Source organism: Melozone crissalis, unplaced genomic scaffold (assembly GCF_028551555.1).
Source record: "Melozone crissalis strain CALT ecotype California unplaced genomic scaffold, PUWL_Pcris_2 ptg000034l_1, whole genome shotgun sequence".
Taxonomy (NCBI): domain Eukaryota; kingdom Metazoa; phylum Chordata; class Aves; order Passeriformes; family Passerellidae; genus Melozone; species Melozone crissalis.
Genome location: NW_026535812.1, coordinates 16710617 through 16733433, shown reverse-complemented (window position 1 = coordinate 16733433; position 22817 = coordinate 16710617). Strand labels below are relative to the sequence as shown.

The following is a 22817-nucleotide window of genomic DNA, read 5'->3' as shown; positions in this document are numbered from 1 at the left end:
TCAGCACTCACCAGAGCAGGTGAAATGTGGAACCTCAGAGCTTCTCCAATGTGGACTTTTAGTCTGTACAAATGTTTGCATATCATCACCTGTCACACACTCACAGGGAACCTACTTTTAAAAGCTAAACACAACATATGCAACCCCTTTCACCTTATGAGCAGAAAACTCCATTAAAATATGGAGTATTTGTTATAAACTCACTAAGCCTGTTCTGAAAGTTCTGACGTCGTTTCATGTGAACAATGTACTACAAAGGAAACATTGCTCTTACAGAACCTCTCTGCATGGTGACCACATCCAAAACTAAGCTTACTATCATCAAAACCAATGTCTTTACAGTCACTTTCCTATCATTACAAGATGCTTTGAGAGCTTTTAAGGAAGAGCATTATTCTTGTAGTGCCCAGGGTTAGAATGCTGCCATCCATCAGGCATGGTCCCATCATTCAGAGCACATACTCTGATCCAAGCAGGAGCTTCCCACTGTACATTCAGCTCTGCTCTTTACCAGACATGTTCAGCCTCTTGCCAGTGCTTACATGCAGTGCCAGGCACTAAAGATTTGGCATCCAAGACAATTTCCCACCTAAGAGGCACGTGAGGTATGTGAGGTGTGACATGCTACCTTTGGGCAGGTGATCTCAGTCTGCTGGATCATGATAAGGGCAGATGCAATCAGAGCTCCTTGACGCACGTAGTTCACAGGATCATTTGTCATGGGCTCAAGCAAATTGATTGCTTCCTAAAAGAAATGAAGAAATACACAGTCACAGAGTTAATACTACTATTTTTAGAATGCCGGGATTCAATTCTCCAATGGAAGGTTATCAGATTCATGCTATCAGATATACTTCAAAAAATGTTTTGCCTGTTCTTGGCAAATGAAGCAGAAATCTGTATTACTGTAGATTTTAATTTAAAAATTGTGATGAAAAAGAAAAGAAACACTAAAAACAAGTGATCAATGGATGGAACAAGATCTACCTGCAGAAACAGGGCAACAGCTAAACAACAGGTATAAGCAACATATGCATTCATCACATTAAATTCCAAATTCTTGGCCTTACACTTTATTGTTAGAACCTGTAGCATTTAGCATCTTTTAAGTAATCTCTTGTTCAGAGTGTCCTTCTGTCCATACTTAAACTGAGGATGAGCAAATGTAGCTGAGTGCAGAGTGCAAGAGTTTCCCAGTTCAGACCACTATTGGTGTTACTTCCATTAGGTGAGGCTTTTAAGTAATTTTATAAAGAACATTGTTTCAAAGAACCACTTCTAGAATAACATCATGCCTTCATTAAGATTGCTTTTGCCATCTGAGCTATGTTGGAGGCTGTACTTCTTCACCTGAAGGTGACTCATTCACTCTTTGGCAAGCATTCAGTACCATGGATGAAACACCCACTATGACAAAAAGATGAACTTTCTGATCTCCAAAACTGAATCTATTTGGGCCTTCAAAACCTACTAATAGAAACTCTGGAAGACATGTCTCTGTGTAATGAGATGGTTTAGGTCATCATACAATGAATCTGGAAATAAAACAAGACTCATTCTTGCGACTAAAAGCATTTCCACTTAAATTAACTTGTCAGATGCAGCAGGTTAAAAATAACTAACTCCTTGAATCCACCTTCCACTTGAGAATAAAGCAACCTGGATAAAAATAGGACTCTGAGATCTGCTTTCAAATCTGCATGCTTGAGCTACTAAAGATGGCAGGCAGTGCACGTCAGCATTCTGTGCTTTTGGCAGCACCAGCGACACTCGGGAGCGCTCACGCAAGAGCCACACACCAAATGTTTAATACAGGGAGAGATGAGACAGATAAGCAAGAGATTTATCAAAGACTCAGAAGCATGACATATTACTTTGTCTGTGCACCTGTTCTGAAACTGCATTTCTGTACCACTACAGATTATTATACACATGTGGGAGAAGCAGAGGGAGGTTATTCCCAAGTTTACTTGCTGCTTGTTCCAATGAGTGCTCACTTCCCTCAGCAGAAGAAGGAATCCTACTATAAATGGTCTGCTACCATCCATGAGAATTAACCCTCACTGATACTTATAAAGTAAGAATACATAAAATGTACTGATTGTTAATTACACTCCTGAAACAACAATGTATTTAATTAAATTTCATTGCACTTGGCTTTACTACATGGATCTTCTATGAATCGTGTATCACAGGAAAGATGAAAAGAGCTAGAAGTTAAGCAAAACACCTGCTCTCTTCCTGTCACTGGCACTCCAAGGGCAAAGGAGTATTGATTTTGGAGTACTGAACATACATTTAAAGTTCAGTGGAAACTTGACAGTAAGAAAACTCTAAGAAAAGTTTTGCAGACAAAATTCCAAGAATGTGGCAGTAACGTATAAAAAAAATCGAATTTATCTATTCTGTACAAGAGGGAAAAGAAACTCTATACCCAGAAAAGTTAAAGATTTTAAAGTAGTGGTGTACTCCAGCTGGTTGGTAGTATACATGTGTGAGAAATCCATCTGCATGTGTGATGTCTGCACACAATGTGTCTGTCACAGGAGGGAGCAGGAACAGTCTTGGCCACAGATGCTTCTTTGTGGCCCTCACCTTGTTTCCAGTGCCTGCACAGCAGATCCCCAAAGCCATGGCAGCCCCATAACGCACGTGGGGATTGTAGCTCTCTGACAGCAAAGAAACCACACTTGGACACTGCTCTGGAGTCCTAGAGAAAGGCAAAACCAGAATATTGTTTATTATTAGTGTTCTTCAAAATATGGTATTGTGCTTTAAAATATGGTTACTTTACTCTGTTCATACCTGAAAATTTCAAATTGTTCTTCCACACTGTATGTTTTTTCATTTCTCAAAACTTAACGAGAGGGGAGGAACAAATGGGCTAAGAGAACAGATTAATAAACACATTCATAGACTTCCCTATCACTGCAGATAATCACACACAGTTCCCACTACTGAAGCCCTCCTTAATGCTTATTTTCTGCCTTTAAAAGATCACCCAGCAGAATGATGCATCTATTGAGGCTGAAGTCTTTATTTCCAGAAATCATGCCTTTTTGACAGGCTTTCCATTAGCAGAGGTTTACCCTCCACGTGACACACAGTACTAAATTTCCCATCAGCAGATACAAAACTCACCTCCAGCATTCAATCAGCCTTCAAGGCTGGTGGGTCCCAAACTCCCTTTTGCAATCATGGCTTCTGCCAACTCCTCCTCACACCCACCTACTGCTGTAAATCACAGCACGGGAGGAAATGCTGATACAACACACACTTCCAATCAGTTTATGAGCAATGGCTACTGCTGCCTCCTTACAGTGTCATGCTGGGACTGTTGCTGCTTTTAAGAGATCTGAAATGAGTATATATGCTCTGTGCCTCACCAGCTGGGAACCAGTGTCCTGCTGGTCACTACAGCAACAAAACTTCCAGCCCAGTGCTGGAAGATGAGAGAGAGCCTTAATTTCCCACAGTCAGAAGCATATGTTGCTCATGCAAACAGCTTTGTAAATATTGAGTATTTCTGAAATAGTGCAGAACTCATGGGTGTTAATATACTGATTTCCTACCTGTCTTCATATTTATCCCTGGTTTAATTTTAATGCCACACAAACCACTCCATAATATCAAATACTGCCAGTTTCAGCACACTGAGTCTCATGGCACAATGAACAGAAGAGCAATGCAGGGATGCAGTTGGAAGGTAAAAGCTCATGAAGAAGAAAGATGTAAAACTATAAATTGTAAGTGATTTCATTATATCTGTTTAGAGAGTGAACATCATCTGGCTCTTCATGCTATCTCACTGTGTCTTGCAGCCCAGACTAGCATTTTAACTGTCACATTCACAATCCTATAAGCAGTCTTGCAAGCCATTTACTTCTTCTGTAAACTGATTTCAGACTAAAGTGTACCTAGGAAGAAGGCAAGAGCAATTTAGTTTTAGCTTCCTTTCTTACATTTGCTACACTGAAAGACAGAGGGTGGAGGGTGGCAGCAGAATATGTCAAGGCACTCAACAACTCAAGAGAAAAGCCATAGAATATACTCCAGCATGGGTTTTATTTAAATAAATAGCTGAATAATACAAAAAAACAATGAAAGACTTTGAGCAATAATTTAGTTCATTCTCTTCTTTCATTGTGATGGGGGACAGAAAACGTGTTCATATAATGACACACTCATACTTCAGTTATACTCTACACACATAATCAATTAATTTCTACTCTAGCTAGTCCCATTTCAACACTTTCCCATGGTCTCCTCTGACAACTGGTCCTGAACTCCTCTTTGCACTCCTCTCTCCTACTCCAGCTGACCACAGACAGGCAGCATTACCACACAGGCTCCAGTGGTTACTCATAAGGACATGGCTCAGCAGTAATGGCAGCGAGCACCCACATCTTCCCCCCACCCACCACTTCCATCTGAGTCTTCACAAAGCATCCACATGGGGAAAGAATCCCACCTACCAACATCACCTTACAGCCTCCCTGGCCTTCAACAGCAGCAAAAAAACCAAATCCACAAGAGAGAAGGAAACACCAAGCTGCTGGAAACTGCTGCCTCTAAGATGGTTAGGGTTATGATGACATGATGACAAATGTTAAGAAAGGGAGAAAAGCTGGGCAACAGAACAATTCTGTCATGCCCTATGAGTGAAGACAACAAACTAAAAGACACATTTAAAAATACTTATCAGTCTCTTGCTCAAATAACAGCTTAGACAATGTTTTTTTTTAAATGAGCTGATGTGGAGACCAGGAGACACATATCCTATAATAAATGAGGCCAACATTCAGCTGCACAGAAGACTTCAGCTCTTGCACAAAGACCCTTAACACCTTTGTGTTTGCCTTACTTCAGATAATGCTAAACAGGCAGATTGTGAGCCAAAGAAGAGTAAAACATTTTTTGGCAAAGACGTGATTATGCACTCTGAGGCATTAATCATTAAATTCCTGTTCAGAAAACTGGATTTTATAGAATCACTAACTTGGACACATATTTGTGTCTGCAGGCTCAGAAGTTCTAACACAGTTTTTATTATAAAATCAGGATTAATGTACACTAATTGTTTTTTGAATTCTTGGTCAGACTTAATTTATTTGTGGTGATTATTTGAAGTACTTTTATCTCAAATCTATCCATAAAACAGTCAAAAATTTTGACAAGAGGCCTTCCATAAATCCACTCTGGGAGTTGCAGCAATTTAATGGGTTCCACCACTTTCCTCAGTTTTCTCAAAACCTTAATCTTCAAAAAATATCTTCTCACTTAAGAGAGATCTAGAAGGCAGATCAAAAAGTGAGAAAGAGTCTTGCAAAAGTGTGTATTGGAGGAGCAGGACCTCAGTGCACAAGAGCATTGTTGACATCAATGCTTAAGCAGTAACATTTGTTTACTCCTTTAGTGCTGAGATGTTTGTAATTACAAAGTCCTACACAGTGCTGCTGAAGGTCAGCCCATATAAACCCTCACCCACACTCCATAAAATTTATAAAACCCAAAACAATTCTGTCAAGTGATCAAAAGAAAAGTTTAAAAGCCCTCATAAGCAGTCCAAGGCTGCAACTGTGCTCCCATGGGTATTACTTCCATCTGGTAATCCAGTTGGGGACTATGTTAAAACATGGCCATGTTCTCCTTCCCCTGGCCCTTCACTGGGAGCACACACTGGTGGGAGATGGACAGAAATAATGAAGAGTGTGAGAAATCATAATAATGCTCCTAAAAAAGAGAAATGGTTTGTCACAACTCACACTCAGCAACTCGCTACTCCTACTCAGTCCTAATGCAGATATCTGTCATTACTGCAAGTTAAACACAGAAAATAACATTACATGAAATACCAGAATAACATTTGGAGATTCAGTGGGTGGACATTTTATCTCCAGACACAAATTTTTTCTCTCCTCTTTAAAGTAAAAATTCTAGGCCTGGAGTAGATTTAATATATTTTGAGGACAGAAGCAATATACCATGGTCCTCTAGCATGACCTTCCCATAACATAGCCCAGTAATTTCATCTTAAAATTCCTACATTAAAGCCTAAGGCATGTCTCAAAACTGGACTGTGTATCTTAAAAAGATAGGCAATGTCTATTTTTGAAAACCAAATTATCTTTAATGCACTGGTTCCTTCCTTTTTTCCTAACACTGGTTTTACTCAAGCAGTGTGCTTTTGCAATTACATTTTACTACAACAGCAAAATGATGACAAAAAAATGGCCCAATTATTTCCTTCATTTTATCTGAAAATTGCTCAGCTGCTCCTACATAAGCCATGAAACCACAGACGTCAGTGAGCCCAGACCTGTACACAAAAAAACCAACATCATAACTAGCTTCAACTTTGTTCTGTTACTAGGAAACTAAATGAATAAAGAAGCCAAAAATCCCAAGAAGTTTCTTCCATGGAACTTCAACAGTGTAGTAAGCTACAGTTTTGTTTCCACCCTACATCAGGATCAGTTTTACTGCTGTGATGAATGGGCTGCAGATGAAGGACTTCCTCCAAGATCCAGCTTGGTTTGTTTCAGAAGTCAAACAAAATCATAAAGAAAAATAAAGATTTACCAAGACAGCAATAAGAGATTTCTCAGCAAAACATAACAGCTGGCATTTTATTAGTTTTACTCACCAACTGGTTGCTCTTAAAACCTCTGCAAGAAACACCACACACTACGGATTTTGAATCTTCCCAGAAACTAGAACCAGTGAAAACAGAGAGGAGCTGCCTGACTCCAGCCCAGCTGCCTTAGCCTCAATTCTGAACTCCTTTCTGGGGCTGTTATTTCTTGCATATATATAAGGACATATTTATATAAAAAAAATGTCATATTCTTTCCATAAAAAGCTGAAACTTTGGATTCTCAGAAATTCTAGGCTACTTACAAGCTAAGATAATTTTGAATTCTTCATTACTTCCAAAGAGAGATGAAAGAAAACTTTTCTTAAGCCTCCAGTGCAAAAATTAACAGAATGAAAACCAGGATGTTGATTGTTTAGACAGACTAATATGAAAAAAACCCTCCCAGGTCAGCTGGACACAGAAGGTGGTCAGATTCCTTTTGGTGTTGACCTAAACTGTTTTTTTTCCTGAAAGTCTTCACAACTGCAACATCTGCAGATATCGTAGTTCTCACTAGGCTTTGCCTTCAAGAGCCCTATTGGGCTACTGAAAGTTGAGGATCACAGTGAGCTACACTGGCTCTTAACAATCCACTGTAATCTTTTTTCCCCAGGAGGCATGCAACAAGATAAACTAAAAGCTCAGACTGCCATAACTTGGAGCACATTCCACTTCAAGTCTCTTAGATCACAGACCTGTAAAAACCCCATCCTTTGAGTAGCTTGTCTCCAATCCTGTAAGCTGCACATCTTCAAGGTTAATGCATTACTGCCATTTTTCTTTATATTTCAGCAATTTTTAAACATGAAATTATATATATGTAAGTATATGGTAGCATCAGTAAGTAAAGATACAGAATACTGAAAAAACCCATCACACTGGTCTCATGATTGAGACTAAAACTGGAAGCATCTGAAGCATCACTAACATGCACTTACATTTTAGTCTAAATATTTAAGGACTGTACAACTCATTGAAAAATGAAACATCAGAGAATTGAAGAGCAATTGTCAAATATATCTTCTAAATTCCTCATTAAGCGTCCTCAGTCATATTTCAAAAGATTCTAAATATTTATAACTTTTTTAAACTATCGGTCATGAATTAATCATTTTATACAGAACTATTTCCACAAGTTGTTTTAGTGGTGTAGTGGCAATTATTTAAAAAAAAAAAAAGCTTAACAGAAGTTTCATTTCATCCATGAATGAGTTAACAAAGTAGAAATGCAGACATTAGCTGCAGAGTTTGAGGTCATTTCTGAAGGAGGGGATCTGCAACAGAAAGAGAAATATATAGAAAACAGAAAACTTGCAGAGAAAAAATGCAACAAACTGCTATATTCAGTGTAGACTAAACATTCAGTCTCTCTCTCTGGACAAAAATGATCCCAGCTATTCCCAAACCAGGAATTTCCTGCAACTATCTCATGTACAGCACAACAAGTGAACTTGAATGATATGTACTGACTGAACAGCACTCACCAGAGACAGCTCATATCTGATGGGGACATGGCTCTATAAAATCACACAGGCAGCTTGAAAACAGAAGTAACAGCAAGGGATGGGAAATAAAAATAATATCTATTTATGGTTCAAATATTCCGTTTACACTGGACCAGGAGTGGGGTCTAGCAAGATTTAAGGTTTACCATCATTAACACATCTGGATATGGGGCAGGACAGTGGCCTGCACAAAAAGCCTGGCCTGAAGACACAGGGAAGAACCTGCTGCAGGTCTGTAACAGATATAGAGCAGGATGTGTTTCTCAACTGATTCAAATCTGGCAAAGTTCAGAAAACATCATAAAGGGCAGGTATGTTTTTCATCTCTCTGAAATTAAACAATGCACCAAAGAGGTAAAAATGCTTGCAAGCCAATCTACCACTAAACTTGTATCATCTTCCGCAAGTTCCCAAGATAATTGGTTTTATCTGTATTTTAAGAATAATTTCCTTTTCAATTAGATATAAATGTATTCATTAGCTTTCATCAGAACAATCTGCAGTAAAAACTTCAAGTACAGCTAGATTAATGTCAGGATATCCTTCAAGATTTTTAAAATATAAACCAGAACTTGATTAGACGCAGTGGAGCTTAAGAAAAACTGAATCCAAATGCCCATTAGCCAAATAAGGTATTGTCCTGTCTCAATTTCCACTTTATATATGTTTTCATGTGCTCTGCTCTCTCAGTACTGTCAGTGGTGACAATGGGGAGATGACCAGATAAGGAAACAGTATTACCATAGCTGGATTAATTTTTATTTTTGTAATATAAACTTTTCTGATGAATAAAGAAATCAGCTCTCAAATGTAAATTAATACAGTATGGAATCTTATTGACAGTTTCCTTTAAACAGGAAAAGTAAGGAACAAATAAAAGCTACTAAAAATTCTGTTGTATGATCTCAATATACCAAGTATTTCTGTTAATTTCTGACAGCAGCCTTCTCTCTTTGGCCCCACATTACCTGCATTCCAGAAACAATTTTTTTTTCTTTTTAAAAGAAATATGAATTGATGCACAGTTCACTGAGGACCTGATTTCCAGCTCAAGGCTGGTAAGCACTAGCAATTCATGGAATGTAATGGCTGGTGTCATACAGAGGGTCAAACCATGATCTCATGGTCTCTTCTGGCCTTAGTCAAGGACTTATTACCCAATTTTGCAGCTAATGTCCTTGGAAGTGAACTCTATTTCCATTTTAATGCAGAACTTTAAGATGACGCTGAGGCTATACACACATATCTGACTGAAAGTTGGAAGGTAACAAAAGAGAACACCCAGGATAATAAAAAGCAGCTGCAGGAGGAAAGTTTTAAAGTAACAGTGCACACACTTAAAGTGACTGTGCTAGACAATAGTTTTATAAAGTTAGGCAAGGAAAAACCTGGAGTGTTTACAGGCTGCAGAACTTTTTAGGGTTAACTGTGCTTCCACCCAGAAAGCAAGTGAGCAAGAGAGCCCAGAGAGCGAACAGCAGACAGACAGACAGACAGACAGACACACGCTACGGTGCACAGAGACAGAATGCTGTAGTGTGAAGGGTCATTTCCAGGACCTGCACATGCTGATCCAGCTCCAGGGAGCACACACTGTACTGCTGGAGCAGTGAATCAATTAACCCTCTCTGTCTCATTTCCAGCCAAACCCCCCACCCACTCCCTTCCCGGCTTTCCAAACACTGGAGCTGGATACACTGGAAGGAGTCACTCAAGGAACAAGGGTAGCAGCAAACTGTGAGCTTTACTTGTGAGCAAAAAGAGAACTGCACACAGACTCTGCTGATCATCTCAGTAGAATCAACAAAGAATGGAAGTTAAAGGACAGCAAAAGTGAACACAATTATTTCTATCCTTTTTTACATGTGGTAAGAATGATTATTCTCCTCCATTTCAGAGCTGGAGAAAATACGTGGATGAAAAGAAATATAGTTTTCCCAAAATAGAAATTCTTAATCTTCGTGATAGAAGAAATGTGCTAAAAAAAAGCACACAAAGAGACAAGCTTCAGAAATATTAAAGAAGCCAAAAGCAAATGAACAACTTGTTTTCCAGAAAGTAGTGAAAAATCTCAACTTCCACCATATGATGAAAAAGAAAATTATAAAGGATCTTCCTGGATGCAAAGTGAATTCTACTAAAATGCAAGAGAAAGAGGTAAGGCTTTCTTCACCTGAAAACTGCAACACATCAAATCTCAGTAACTGAGCATTTGTTCGGCTTAATGTGGGGACAGCTGTTTGAGTCTCTGCTTGAAGGGGGAAATGCAAGCCTTGAGTCTTTAGCAGAGTTGACAGAGACAGAGAAAAACAGAAGAGAACGGGCTGTGCTTAATAAAAGCCCTGCTCAGATTACAAAAACAAGCATTTTACTCACCCCGACCCCTTCAAGTAAGGAGTAAATTTAGATGTCTCAGTTCGATAAATCTCTATGGTCCCCTTGAGACTGTCAGCAGTGTTTTATTGTCTGCAGCTTCCTGACCCTCACCTGATAAATTAGGAAGTGCTGAGATTAAAACGGAAACCTCATACATAATTTCTGAAGATATTTTTGGGGTTACCCTCTGAGGAGAAATAGGATTCTTAATAAGGGGAAATATGGGAACTGCTGTCTGCCTACGCACATGCTGCTGGAGACGAGACACTCGGGAGAGGAGGAGTTGCACATACACAACTCGAGCATCTGCCTCTGCATCAGTTTGTACTCAGAAGGAGCAAATCTACATAGACTGCACCTAAAGGGAATTGTTTTGCATTCAGATTCATCTATCACTCTTTACTGCTGCAGAAAAAAAAAAAAAAAAGAGGAAGGTAATGCACTGCTTATTTTTGACAGCTACTGATTTTTTCCTTTTAATCTTCTGAAATCTGAACATCGCTATAAAGGGGAGACCAGAGCCCTGAACCCCACCAACCAGAGATGGACACAAGACAGGACTTGCATTTTTAAAACTCTTTCGTGCCCAGCAAGGCAAAGAATAAAAAAATTGGATACCAGCTCGGACATGGTTACAATATCTCAAAATAGCAGATGACCAGTTCCCTATACTGACCATGCTGGCCTATCTTCAGGACCATCCTGGACCAGAGAGGAACAGAGAAATCTTACACCATACGCAACTCCCGCGCCAAACAGAGCCCCTGAAGACATTCCTCTGCACACAAAAATGTCCCATCCTTTACACTCCCTGAACGGACCTGGAGCTGGCAATGGATCTCTGTCGCCTCTCTCAGTAACAGGAGCACCCAAGCAGGACTACCCAAGTGAGGAACAAGGAAACAAAGTGCACTGGGCAGCACTGCTGATCCTCCTGCTGATAATCCCCACCATTGGGGGGAACATACTTGTCATTCTGGCAGTGTCCCTGGAGAAGAAGTTGCAATATGCTACCAACTACTTTCTGACATCCTTGGCAGTGGCAGATTTGCTCGTGGGTCTGTTTGTGATGCCAATTGCCCTTCTCATTATATTATTTGGTAAGTGTTTGTTTTATCAGGTTACAATTTTGGGAGGTCTAATTTAAACAGAAAAGGTGTTTGCTTTCCAGCATTACAATTTTAAAAATCACTTGGATGAGGGATGCTAAATATTCTCTTCCTCTCACCTTAATACAGCCTAATGTTTTTATGGGAAGTACAACTATGTGGATATTCTTTCCTTTGAAACAAACCATTCAAAAATCATCCAAGACTTAAAAATATTCAAATATGAGCTGAAGCACAGGGAATTACATTTTGTACAGTGTAATATCATTTTTAACAACATCGGCACAATGCTGGTATTTTTTATATTATATTACACTAATTGCAGACAGTATTCTCTTAAAAAACTTGAAATCAGGGCTAGGTATCGGTTTAGTACACTGAAGAGGTTTTGAACTGTGTATGAGTAATGCATCTGATTTTACCTGAGTACTGCCTCCATGAGCAGTCACATATTTACACGGTCAGTCAGAGTTGGTCCCTGGCACTATCAGTGACGACAAACTTTATCAGCACTGCTTTCAGAGAAACTGATTTCCTCCCACCCTGGGGAAAGCCACAGGTTCATAAGACATCACAAGTAAATCATCCGTCAAGCCAAGGAAGCCTCAACCCATGTATCTAATGTTTGAGATACGTATTTGTCATTTAGTCTGGTTCACAGGAAATAAAATAGGTCTTTTTCACATGAACAAACATTGGATGTGATATTTTGTTTCTCATTAGTCCTTACAGAACAAGCATGATTTTTCCACAGCCCCTCACACACAGCTTTATTTCAGATACAGCTTCTGACAACTAATTAGAGGCAACTCCATGGGAAAGTCTCTCTCTTTAACTGCTAAAATTTCTTTAAGAAAACATTTTAATTTGTTTCTTTTCATATCATCAATGGAAAAAATCAGTGAGACGGGTTTTTCAAGAAACTTAATGATTTATAGAATTACCTTTAAGATACACTGGGTCCTAAGAAAGGCTGCAGGAGTTCATTTTTCCTAGACTAGACTGTAAGAGTTGCCTGAGCAACAAGCAAACAGAATCAAACTATATTTCAGAAAGGCCATCAGTAATTTCTGTACAGAAAACTGGTATCACTTTATTAACAAATCTGTTTATTCATTCATTAAATGCCTTGAGAATTTCTGTGCGTTACGGACTTCTTTTCCCTAAACAGGATTGTGAACAGGAGGTCAGAATTCAGCACTGAGATCATAGAAAAGGGATTTTTTTCCCCAAAGTAATAGTTTCTAAAAAGAAAACTGAATGTACATAACTGAGACAGTGATTTCTAACTCCAAAAAAATCAGTCACTTATAGAAAACACGTATGTGCATATGAGTGGGAGGCAAGCAGCAGATATGCATTTCCATACTTGCACATGGATGCTGTAACTGCTTAGTGCCTGCCACAGGTCTCATCACTAACAACAATAAAGCTACTAGCCATAAAAAGTTCTAGCATTTACTAGCAATCAATATAAAGGGAAGACAAATCCCAGATTTTGTGGAGTAGGTTTTTGGTAGTGGTGGAGTTTTCTCGTTTTGGATTTTACTATTATTTTCATTCTGCTAGACTAACAAATCTTTCCTTTATAACTTCATAAGGACTCTATTGCTCCTTAATCTCTCAATTAATCCACTGCTAAACCCTGGTTACAACAGTTTAAGGCATGCTAGGAATCTTAATTCAAAAGTCAAACAAAAACGTCTTTCATGGTGCAGGAAATTTACCAGAAAGTAGTAAAATCAATTATAATTAATTAAGACCACAACCCGCCTTCCACACAACAGTGGTTAAAACTGAAATTTCTTGCACACAAGTCTCTCTTTGGCAGCCAACCAGAAAAACTGCTTTGCCTCTTCACCAACTGGGAGAAGATGCTGAGGTGTTTATAGAAGTTCAAAGCATGAGCAAAACATGAGGAGTTACTGGAATGAAGACAGAACTGGCATTAAATACATAACAAGTTTAAATCTTGAAGCTACATTAGCCAGACAACTACGTGAACAAAGAAGTCATTGACAGCCAGACAGCAAACTAAATCCAGCCTCCTGGCACCTCCACACAGGAATGTTTCCATAATAATGAAAGAGCTGGGTGCAGCTTCTAGATACAGAGTACAAATATTATGCTTCCGATTTGGGATTGATATCTAATTATGCGGAGAAGATTTGAAGGAAAAGGTGTGAACAGAAGTGCAGTAACATTAAGATCCTGACTGTACAAACTAATGTGTCACAGGGTGTTCAAAATCAAAATCTGCTAAAGGCATTGGCTCCACACCCTGACAGAACATTCACAAAAAAATCTTCAGAAATGGACTGTATCTATAATAAAGAGCTGCCCCTTTTAAAAATAAGTAAATAAATGAATCTGTAAACTCACTTGCAGGTGTAATGCCATGAGCAGTACTTTATTTATTCTCAGCAGAACAACCAAAATGTACTCTGGTACAAGCATACACAACAATTTTAATTTTGGAATGTGAGTGTCAGAACACATAAACATTTCATAGCTTTTATAGCTTGCTAAATACTTCTCATTTCTTAAAAAAAAAAGAGGGCCCACTAGGAGATAACTGCATTCTCTAAAATCTAGCTTTCAAAACAGTTACCCAAATTTCTAACACTCAGAACTACTGAAATTCACTGAATAGTGAAATTGGCAAACAAACTTGAGAGATTCTCCCATTTGCAAGGCCTGCAGCAGGAAGAAGTCTGGTGTCCACAGCTTGGTGGCCAATGGGCTACTTGAAGACAACACATGTACCATTTTTTAAAATACAGTCTCTCCTCCTAATAATCATCCACTTAAAATCAGAAAGCAATGTTCATTATCCTAGGTTGCAAACCATTATTTTAATCAATCATAAGCAACTAGTCCTAATCTTCCCCCATTACTGATGATAACCACAACAAATTTTCCCTTCTTGCTTGTGCAAACTGCCAGAAAAAACTTTAATCGGGGACTACTCCCCACAATCTCAAGTCTAAAGATATCAGGAAGTTTATCAGAAAGTAAGCCTAATTGAAAAAACCACTTTGATTGAAAATCCTAGAGAACAGCCTGGAGACATCGGGCCTTGGCAGCCCATGGAGCCAAACACATGAGGGTGAGCACTGCACATGCAGCTGCAGACACACACACCAGGGTGAAGACTGAAGCTTAGGCTTAAAGGAGATGGTGACCGAAAATATTTCCATTTCCATCTCAGCAAAAGCATCATTATATAACAACAAGAAGGCCCTTTACAGGTAACACATTTCTGCAGCCCTTAGAACAGAAGAATAAATGGTTTCCAAGTCTATTTAAAGACTTCTCTCAATCATACTTATACATGTACACAAGCTGTGCTTTCTCTTAAGCTTTCTGAAAACATTTTGGCTTACAGCAAGAGCAGCTCTTCTATACTGTACTTTGTTCTAAGGATTACACATTTCTAAGGTATTTCCTATAAATAAAGCTTTTCCTAAATAAAGATTAATCAAAGACAGACAGTTGCAGTAAAAGTTCATTTTACTACTCTAAAGGTGCAAGACAAATTTTAAAGCATGTATTTGGTCTTATTTTGACTCAAAACATGCAAAATCTTCGACAGCGGCACTGCTGCAGTGCTGGGAGGATCTGAGGCAAGGTTTGTAGGTAGAAGGAATTTCTTTTTGAATTATACTACCTGAGAGCTGGAGAAACCAGACAAATTTTCAGGCAGGTATCTTTGTCAGGTAACTGAGGCATTAAAAAAAAAAAAAATCCAATCCCTATTAGCTCCCAAGAAAAACTGGAGTGAAGAATCTCTACCCTGTAAATGCTCTGGTCTGCTTCCACAATGTAGATCTATAGTAGGAGAATCAGAACAGTCCAAACTGAGCATGACCTGCTAATGGCTTTGTAACACTACTTGGCAGGACATACTCATTTTATGTTCTGAATTATAAAGCAGGACAGCAACGAAGCAGGTCACCATCACGTTCAAGAATCAGAGATGCTTTCTGAGCCATGAAAGGAAATTAATATTCCATTATTTCCCTAATCCTAAATGAACAGAATAGGCCAACAGTGATAGACAGCATCACCATCATCAGAAAAGCACAAGAACTCAGCCCAGAGTATTGCCTCAAACAATGGACACAGCTTCTAGCTTCGATTTGTAGGTGTAACCTACAAATCAAAGTAACTTATAGCAAAATACACCACAGAATAAATCCTAGATAACTGTGTGACTCTTCTGGACTTTAAAGTATCAGTTTTGTGATATTTGTTTCATTTAAATAATAACCATAATCTTCAGTTCATTTAAAGTTTACTTTGATTTTGTTGGACAAAAAATCAGCATCTTGTACACACAAATACAGCAGAAGATAATGCTCTAATCATGAATGTGATAACCTACTGCCTTCTGCACGCTGTAGAAAAATAGACAAAAATAAAGAAAATGGAAAGCTTTCTCTGTTCAGTTCCACTTGTCAACTCACAAAAGCTCTTACAAGTAAAAAATATACAAGACTGCTTTGTATCAGATCAGTGTTTAAATGTATCTTTATTTCAAAGAAGCAAAAGGGCCTTTTATTGCAAAGTATTTTCTTCTGCAAATAGTAAATTACCTAAAAAAGGAAAGACTTCTTACACTGGGATTCTCCAGAACTCAAAGCAGTTATAATCCAGGGAATGGCATGCAAGTACTATCCAAAAGAAGTATTAGCTGTTCACTTGAAATCCAGCTGCGTTATCTGCCATCCTTCAAGTTGCAGAACACACTTTCTATTGTTCATGTTTTACCTGAACTAATCCTTCATTACAAAGTCAAAAGAAGTTGTCAGTTTTCTGGAGTGAGCAAAAACATTTCAAGCCCATCAAATCAGTTACTTCTTTTAACTGTTTTTTTTTAATTACAGCTGGCTACATAAGCCACAATACATTTTGTTTTTTCTTTTTAAAGGAAATCTGTTTCAGAAAGATTAGTAAATGTTTGATAATTTACTAATTACAACTTTCTCATACCTGTCTGATAGACTAAGCTTTTTGAAGCATAATTTCAATGATAGAATCTATTTTAGGAAATAATTATGGTAGATACTAAAATTTTCTGGTTAATAAATTGAAAGCAGACTGCCTCTTCCTCTTCTGCCTCACTGCCTATATCATCCTCACCTGGAGTCCTCTGCTTTGGGGATGGCTGAGGTTCAGTTCAGGGTTCCATCCATCCATTCTCTTTGTTTAACACAGAAGGTTTCCCAGCATAGGTAAGAGTGCAGACAAGTACTTGCTATGTTTATCTTCATAAAATTTTCCATCCACTGGAGTTTATAATTCAAGTCAAAGCAGCACTGTTATCATCTCCATCTATCAGTCATGTTACGAAAAAATGTTTTAAATCTCAAATGACTGCAATGTTACTACACTGATAAGACTGAACATTACAAAAGTCCAGCTCATTTTGTGTTCTCAGCACACAGGTCTATTTATGCTGACCAAGGAAATTAAAACCAATTTGATTTATTAGAAATGCAATTTTCCCCCCCTAATCGTCATTCAACAAAGAACTGATTTCCCTGGCAATACTAAAAATGTACTTACTGATCGAGTACAGCAGAATTTTCCAAGGGAGGAAAATATATTTAATATATCAACTTCTACCATGAGAAACAGCTGAAAATAATCATTTAATAGTAGGCTCACAAGAACCAGTCATGGTCCATTTTTAATAAACTTTTTAATCCAAAGTCCTTGCCACAAAAGGACAAAAAGACAGGAAAAGGTTTATAGCACACAGGTAGCCTGATGAATATGATGGCAACAGCCATACCAGTTAGGAGCTAATTACAATATAAGACAGAACCCATCTGAGGCAGTGACAAAGCTCAGTTCCTGCAGTACTATGAACTTTTCAAAGATACTGATGCCACAGGAAAATGACACACTGAAAGTTCTCAAAAAGCTTAGATTCTAATGAGTTTTTTGTTCTCTTTCAGACAATACCTGGCCTTTACCAACTGCCTTGTGTCCTATCTGGCTGTTCCTTGATGTCCTCTTTTCCACAGCTTCCATCATGCACCTCTGTGCCATCTCCCTGGACCGCTACATTGCCATAAAAAAGCCAATCCAGGCCAGCCAGTACAATTCATGGGCTACAACAATCATCAAAATCATCGTGGTTTGGCTCATCTCAATAGGTATGTGGGACCCGAGACTGGAAAAGGAACACAGAAGCTTTTAATGTCCAAAACAATAGGTGAAATGTGGAGAAAATGGAAAATTTGGCCAAGTACTACTGATTGGAGGACCATAACACTCAGGCTGGTCAAAATCCAGCTCTTGGATCATACATAGCTACATCATAAAAATTTGCCTGAACCACTGCTCCTTATTAGGCTCACCAGAAAGGCCAAGGATTGAGTCAGAGTATTAATCATCATTCCTCTTCATGGTCCTGAAAGCTCAAAAATCAGAAAACAATATCTGCATGCACAGTATTAGTATGCAGATAGTGCATGCACATGTCTCCTGGGAAAGCAAGATTTCATGCTCCCATATTTTGTCCCAAACACAACTTTAAGCCTTGAACAGATGTTGGTAAAATTCTGCATAAAGGAAGTACAAAAGGGTTAACTATTTATAGCAAAGATATAAATCAGTGGCTGGTAACATCCAGGCTGACACTGAAGGCTGAGACAGCATACAGAAAGGCTGATGTCTAACAAAAAAACCCCAAACAATCAAAACAACAAACCCTGAACAGTTTAAATGAAGAAGTTTATACCAACATACAAACTTCTATGATATCAGTGTCTCTGTGATGTGCACGTAGCATGTCATCTGTCTTTAATGCTTAAAAAATGAATCTGTTAAATGAGCTAAGGAAGTGAAAACATTTAATTCAAATAATTTAATACATGCTCCAGACAGCCTTAGTGCTATATGCTCTGTGTGCAAGACCAAACAAAATTATTCTGGATTATTAAAGGCAGTGATGCATAGGAGAATGGGTACAGCCACCTTCTTGGCTAAGGCAAATTCCAAATTTCTGAGTTGAAAAAAATTCTGGAAGAGCTGTGATGATAGGAGAAAAGATGCTATCTCTATTCTATCACCAACCCAACCCCCTCCACCCCAAAAAAAACTTAGCATGACAAGACACTCACAAGTTGACCTTTTAATGTGTGATTTATTGCCATTAAACAGCACTGTACTTTTCAATTTCTTTTTATCTAACATAAAACTAGTCTGCAGTTGAGCTAGGTTCTCCAAATCAAAGGTTAATTTGGTTCAATCTTTATTTTAAATGCTTTCTGTATCTGAATGTGTGCTTCTAATTAGAAAAGGGATCAAGTTGCTGAAGGGAAACCCATCTTGCTCTTGCTGCTTTAAACCAACTTCAGTAAGCCTAGTAGCAGAGGAATACAGTAAATCCCTATATCTCATTAAGTGGTATCAGAAAACTGCACAAATCACCTTCACCAGACAGCAAGGAACCTATTGTTTTTGTTGTAATGTCAGACTTCTGGCAAATGAAGTGCTGACTGTAATTTAGTGGTTATAAAAAGTTCATTTAAAAGACAAGACTGTTAACATTTTTTTAAACCAGTGGTGAATTACAGAGCTAGCCAGACTCATTTAAACACTCCTAAATATGCAGGAGACTTTAAACAACAAATCCATCTCAAACACACACTGCATAATTCTGGCAACTATTTAGCTACTTGTATATATGAAAGAGTCGAGCAGGGTGAAAAAAATCAGCTGTCTGTGTCCAATCACTTGATGTGGTTAATAGAAGAGGGCAAGACAAGATTTATGTATTTACAAAATTGCCCTTCAAAGAGTGCAAAGGTTACTCTGGGGAAGAGAAAAAAAAAAGGGGGAGATGGCATTAGGGAAACATATTTCACTAGAGGAAAAGCCATACTGATTCTAATAACCAGAGTCAAAGCAATTCATGTGTTTTACACTTGAAAAGTTGGCAACTTCATACTGCTTCCTCAATCTCTCCGAGTTAGGCCCAATCTCCTTAGAAAGGGCACTCTGTTAAAGCTCAGCCTGCCAAGTCTCACAAAGTACTGTTTGCCCAATTACCCACATGATGCTCTCCACACTTCATGTTGTGTTCCCGTGCCTGCTCCAGAGCTCAGGAATTACCTTTCTTTAGAAAGCCCGAGGCTTCAGACTCAGTGAAGCGATTGCAAGCGATTACCCTCTGCTGAAGCACTTGTTTGTTCTCCTACAGGCATTGCAATTCCCGTCCCTATCAGGGGCATTGAGGATGGAAATGGCAACTCTACAAACATCACGTGTTTCCTGACGCCTGATCGTTTTCATGACTTCATTCTGTACGGATCAGTGGCTGCCTTCTTCATTCCCCTCGCTATCATGATCGTCACTTATTTACTGACCATCCAAGTGCTGCGCAAAAAGGCCTATTTGATCAACAAGCCGCCCCAGCGCTTCACCTGGTCAGCAGTGTCCACAGTCTTTCAGCGTGACACAACACCTGCCTCCTCACCAGAAAAGGTGGCCATGCTAAACGGCTCCAGAAAGGACCAGACTTTGTCCAGTGACATGCCTATCAGCAGGACATCCACCATTGGGAGGAAGTCCATGCAAACGATAACCAATGAACAAAGGGCGTCAAAAGTTCTGGGGATTGTGTTTTTTCTTTTCTTGCTGATGTGGTGCCCATTCTTCATAACAAACATCAGCTCAGTTCTGTGCAACTCCTGCAACCAGGAGGTTTTTCAAAAGCTTTTGGAGATATTTGTTTGGATAGGGTATGTATCCTCAGGAGTGAACCCTCTTGTATATACACTCTTCAACAAAACATTTAGGGAGGCTTTCAGCAGGTACATCACTTGCAACTATCGGACCACAAAGCCTATCAAGGCCCTTCGGCAGCGCTCCAGCAGGATCTCTTTCAGGAACTCTGTAGCAGAAAATTCCAAGCTGTTTGTCATGAATGGGATGAGAAATGGGATTAACCCCATTATGTACCAGAGCCCAATGAGGCTGAGGAGCTCACCCATTCAAGCATCATCGGCCATTCTGCTGGATACGTTGCTGCTCACCGAGAATGAGGTTGATAAAACAGAAGAACAAGTCAGCTATGTATAGTGGAATGGCAGCCATGTCCCTACAGCATTACTGTATGTATTATTCTAGATAATTTCACTGTAAGAGGGTATAAATACTATTGTTTTCTGTTATTTATGCAAGCAATATCTTATAAATTTATATTAATTCTCCTCCTCCAAAGTCTCCTCTACTTTAACCCCAACCCCATGGTGGCAACCACAACTTCATTCCATGGCAAATGACTCATGCAGAACTGTAGCCTAAGGAAGAGGGAAATAAATAAAAGCTAAATCAGTTTAAGTATCTGACTTCAGTTCTCATCACCTTCAGTCTCTTCAAAGTATATCTTTATAAGAAAACCATTTCTGTACAAACACTACACTAAGATTTGCTCTGGCAAGAAGACAAAACTTTGTAGGTTGATGCTCTACAATGGAAGCAGCAGAGGGATACAAGCTCACTGGTTTCAATTTAAATGTCTGCAAACAGAGCAGCACACAAGCTCACTGCATTCCCTCCTACAGACACATTCCTCTGCTGAGACTGAGTATCCACATAGGAGCTTTCCTTGCTCTCTAAGGGTGTGTAAAACACAAGCAGAATTGCTCACTCTAGAGACCAATGTACAAGCCTATTCCATAAGGCATAATTAAAAATTCCATGTAAGGAAATGATCCCTTTACTGTAGGGATGGACAGAATTTCACCCACTTGAATTTCATCTCCATTACATATGCATAAGCTCAATGTTGCCGGATTATTCACTGAAACCTGCCCTTTCTTCTTTTCATACTAAGAAAATGAATTATTTAATCAAAATAACACAACACAAAATCAATTATCAGAAGAAAAACAGGATACACAATGCCTGGAACATCCCTATAATTTATATGACAAGCCTCCTTTTCAATGACCATGGAACCTTCAGTGAAAGCCTCCCCTCATCCAATGTAGTTCACAGGAAACAGAGAAATCACAGACAGAACAGCTACTTCACAAGAAAATAAGAGCAAATATTTAAGAGACGGCAGAGACAACAGTACTGGCTACACCTGCAGATATTCACAGTTTAGCTGAGCTCAAAATGATTTAATTGGACTAATGGCCAATTACAGGTCCCATCTGCACTCTCTCAAACATGCTCAAGAATTTAGTATGAGTACAAAATTAATAGAAATAATTGGTTCTCACAATCCCTAAAAGCCACCAGAGTCTGTTATTTGGGAAATCAGAAACTTCTGACAGCTCCAGACTCTTTGGGAAAAGAAATCCGATTTCCTCAAAGTACTGGAGTTCTTACATCAAGCAGCCAGCTCACCATTTTTTCCATAGTTTCCATTTACAGTAAAATTTTCAGCTTGGGCTTTGTTTTCATTTTTAATATTTTCAGCATTCTTCGGTTACACTAAAATTATGTACAGCAAAAGGCTTAGGTTTTTTTCATCTGCAGAACAGAAAGTACTAAAGCTAACATGTCCCTCCAAAATTTATTTATATATATTTAATTTAAAACATATGCAAATTCAAAACAGAGCTTAGTGTAACAACTGCCAGAGATATTCAGGCAAAAGCATTAAAAATACATCTGTGGTACTTGAAGTAAATTGTCTTCCCGATTTTGGTGATAATTACTAGCCACTTAAATCAGAGTAAATTCTAACTGCTCTCCCTCCTCTTCACTTCATCAAAATTTGTTTAGGAGGATTCTGTAGTTAAAAGCCAGAATGGATGGACTGTGGTAGCTGTAAAAGACACCTTCATAAGCAGTAACACCAAAAGGCATCCACCATTCCTGAAGGGTTATTGTCCAGCAGTCAGAAAGCAAGAAACAGTCATCTTTGAAAACTCTCTTGATACTTAAATAAATCCATATTAATTAAACAAAAAAAAATGTTCATATAGCAGGCAGGAATCACCTACTTTGAGCAGCAACTTATATTTTTCCTTTCCAGCAGAAACATCACAGCTGGCTCACAGCATGTAGAAAAACTGAGAGGTAACTCAGCTCTTTTCTGACTCTGTTCTTGTGTAGCTGTCAAGTCTGCAATCTATCTTACATGAGGAGTAATTTGCCCTAAATGTCCCACAGAGAAAGATTCCAAGGCCTCTTTGCAATCAGTGCTTAGACCTC

At 38.7% G+C, this 22817-nt stretch overlaps 2 protein-coding genes across 2 annotated transcripts in view; one reads left to right on the top strand and one right to left on the bottom strand.

Annotated features, from left to right (window-relative positions):
• Nucleotides 1-22817, bottom strand: part of PSMD1 (proteasome 26S subunit, non-ATPase 1) — a 65641-nt gene that overhangs the window by 19927 nt on the left and 22897 nt on the right. Inside the window, exons 17-18 of the mRNA XM_054282356.1 lie at nt 2596-2710; nt 629-745 (exon numbers count right to left, since the gene is read on the bottom strand). Of these exons, the coding sequence (XP_054138331.1) occupies nt 629-745; nt 2596-2710 (232 nt within the window). The remainder of the gene's footprint in view (nt 1-628; nt 746-2595; nt 2711-22817) is intronic.
• On the top strand, nt 11113-20914 carry HTR2B (5-hydroxytryptamine receptor 2B). Its single transcript, XM_054282357.1, has 3 exons — nt 11113-11618; nt 17594-17794; nt 19846-20914. Exons 1-3 carry the CDS (start codon nt 11309-11311, stop codon nt 20724-20726), a joined length of 1392 nt encoding a protein of 463 aa, XP_054138332.1. The 5' UTR covers nt 11113-11308; the 3' UTR covers nt 20727-20914.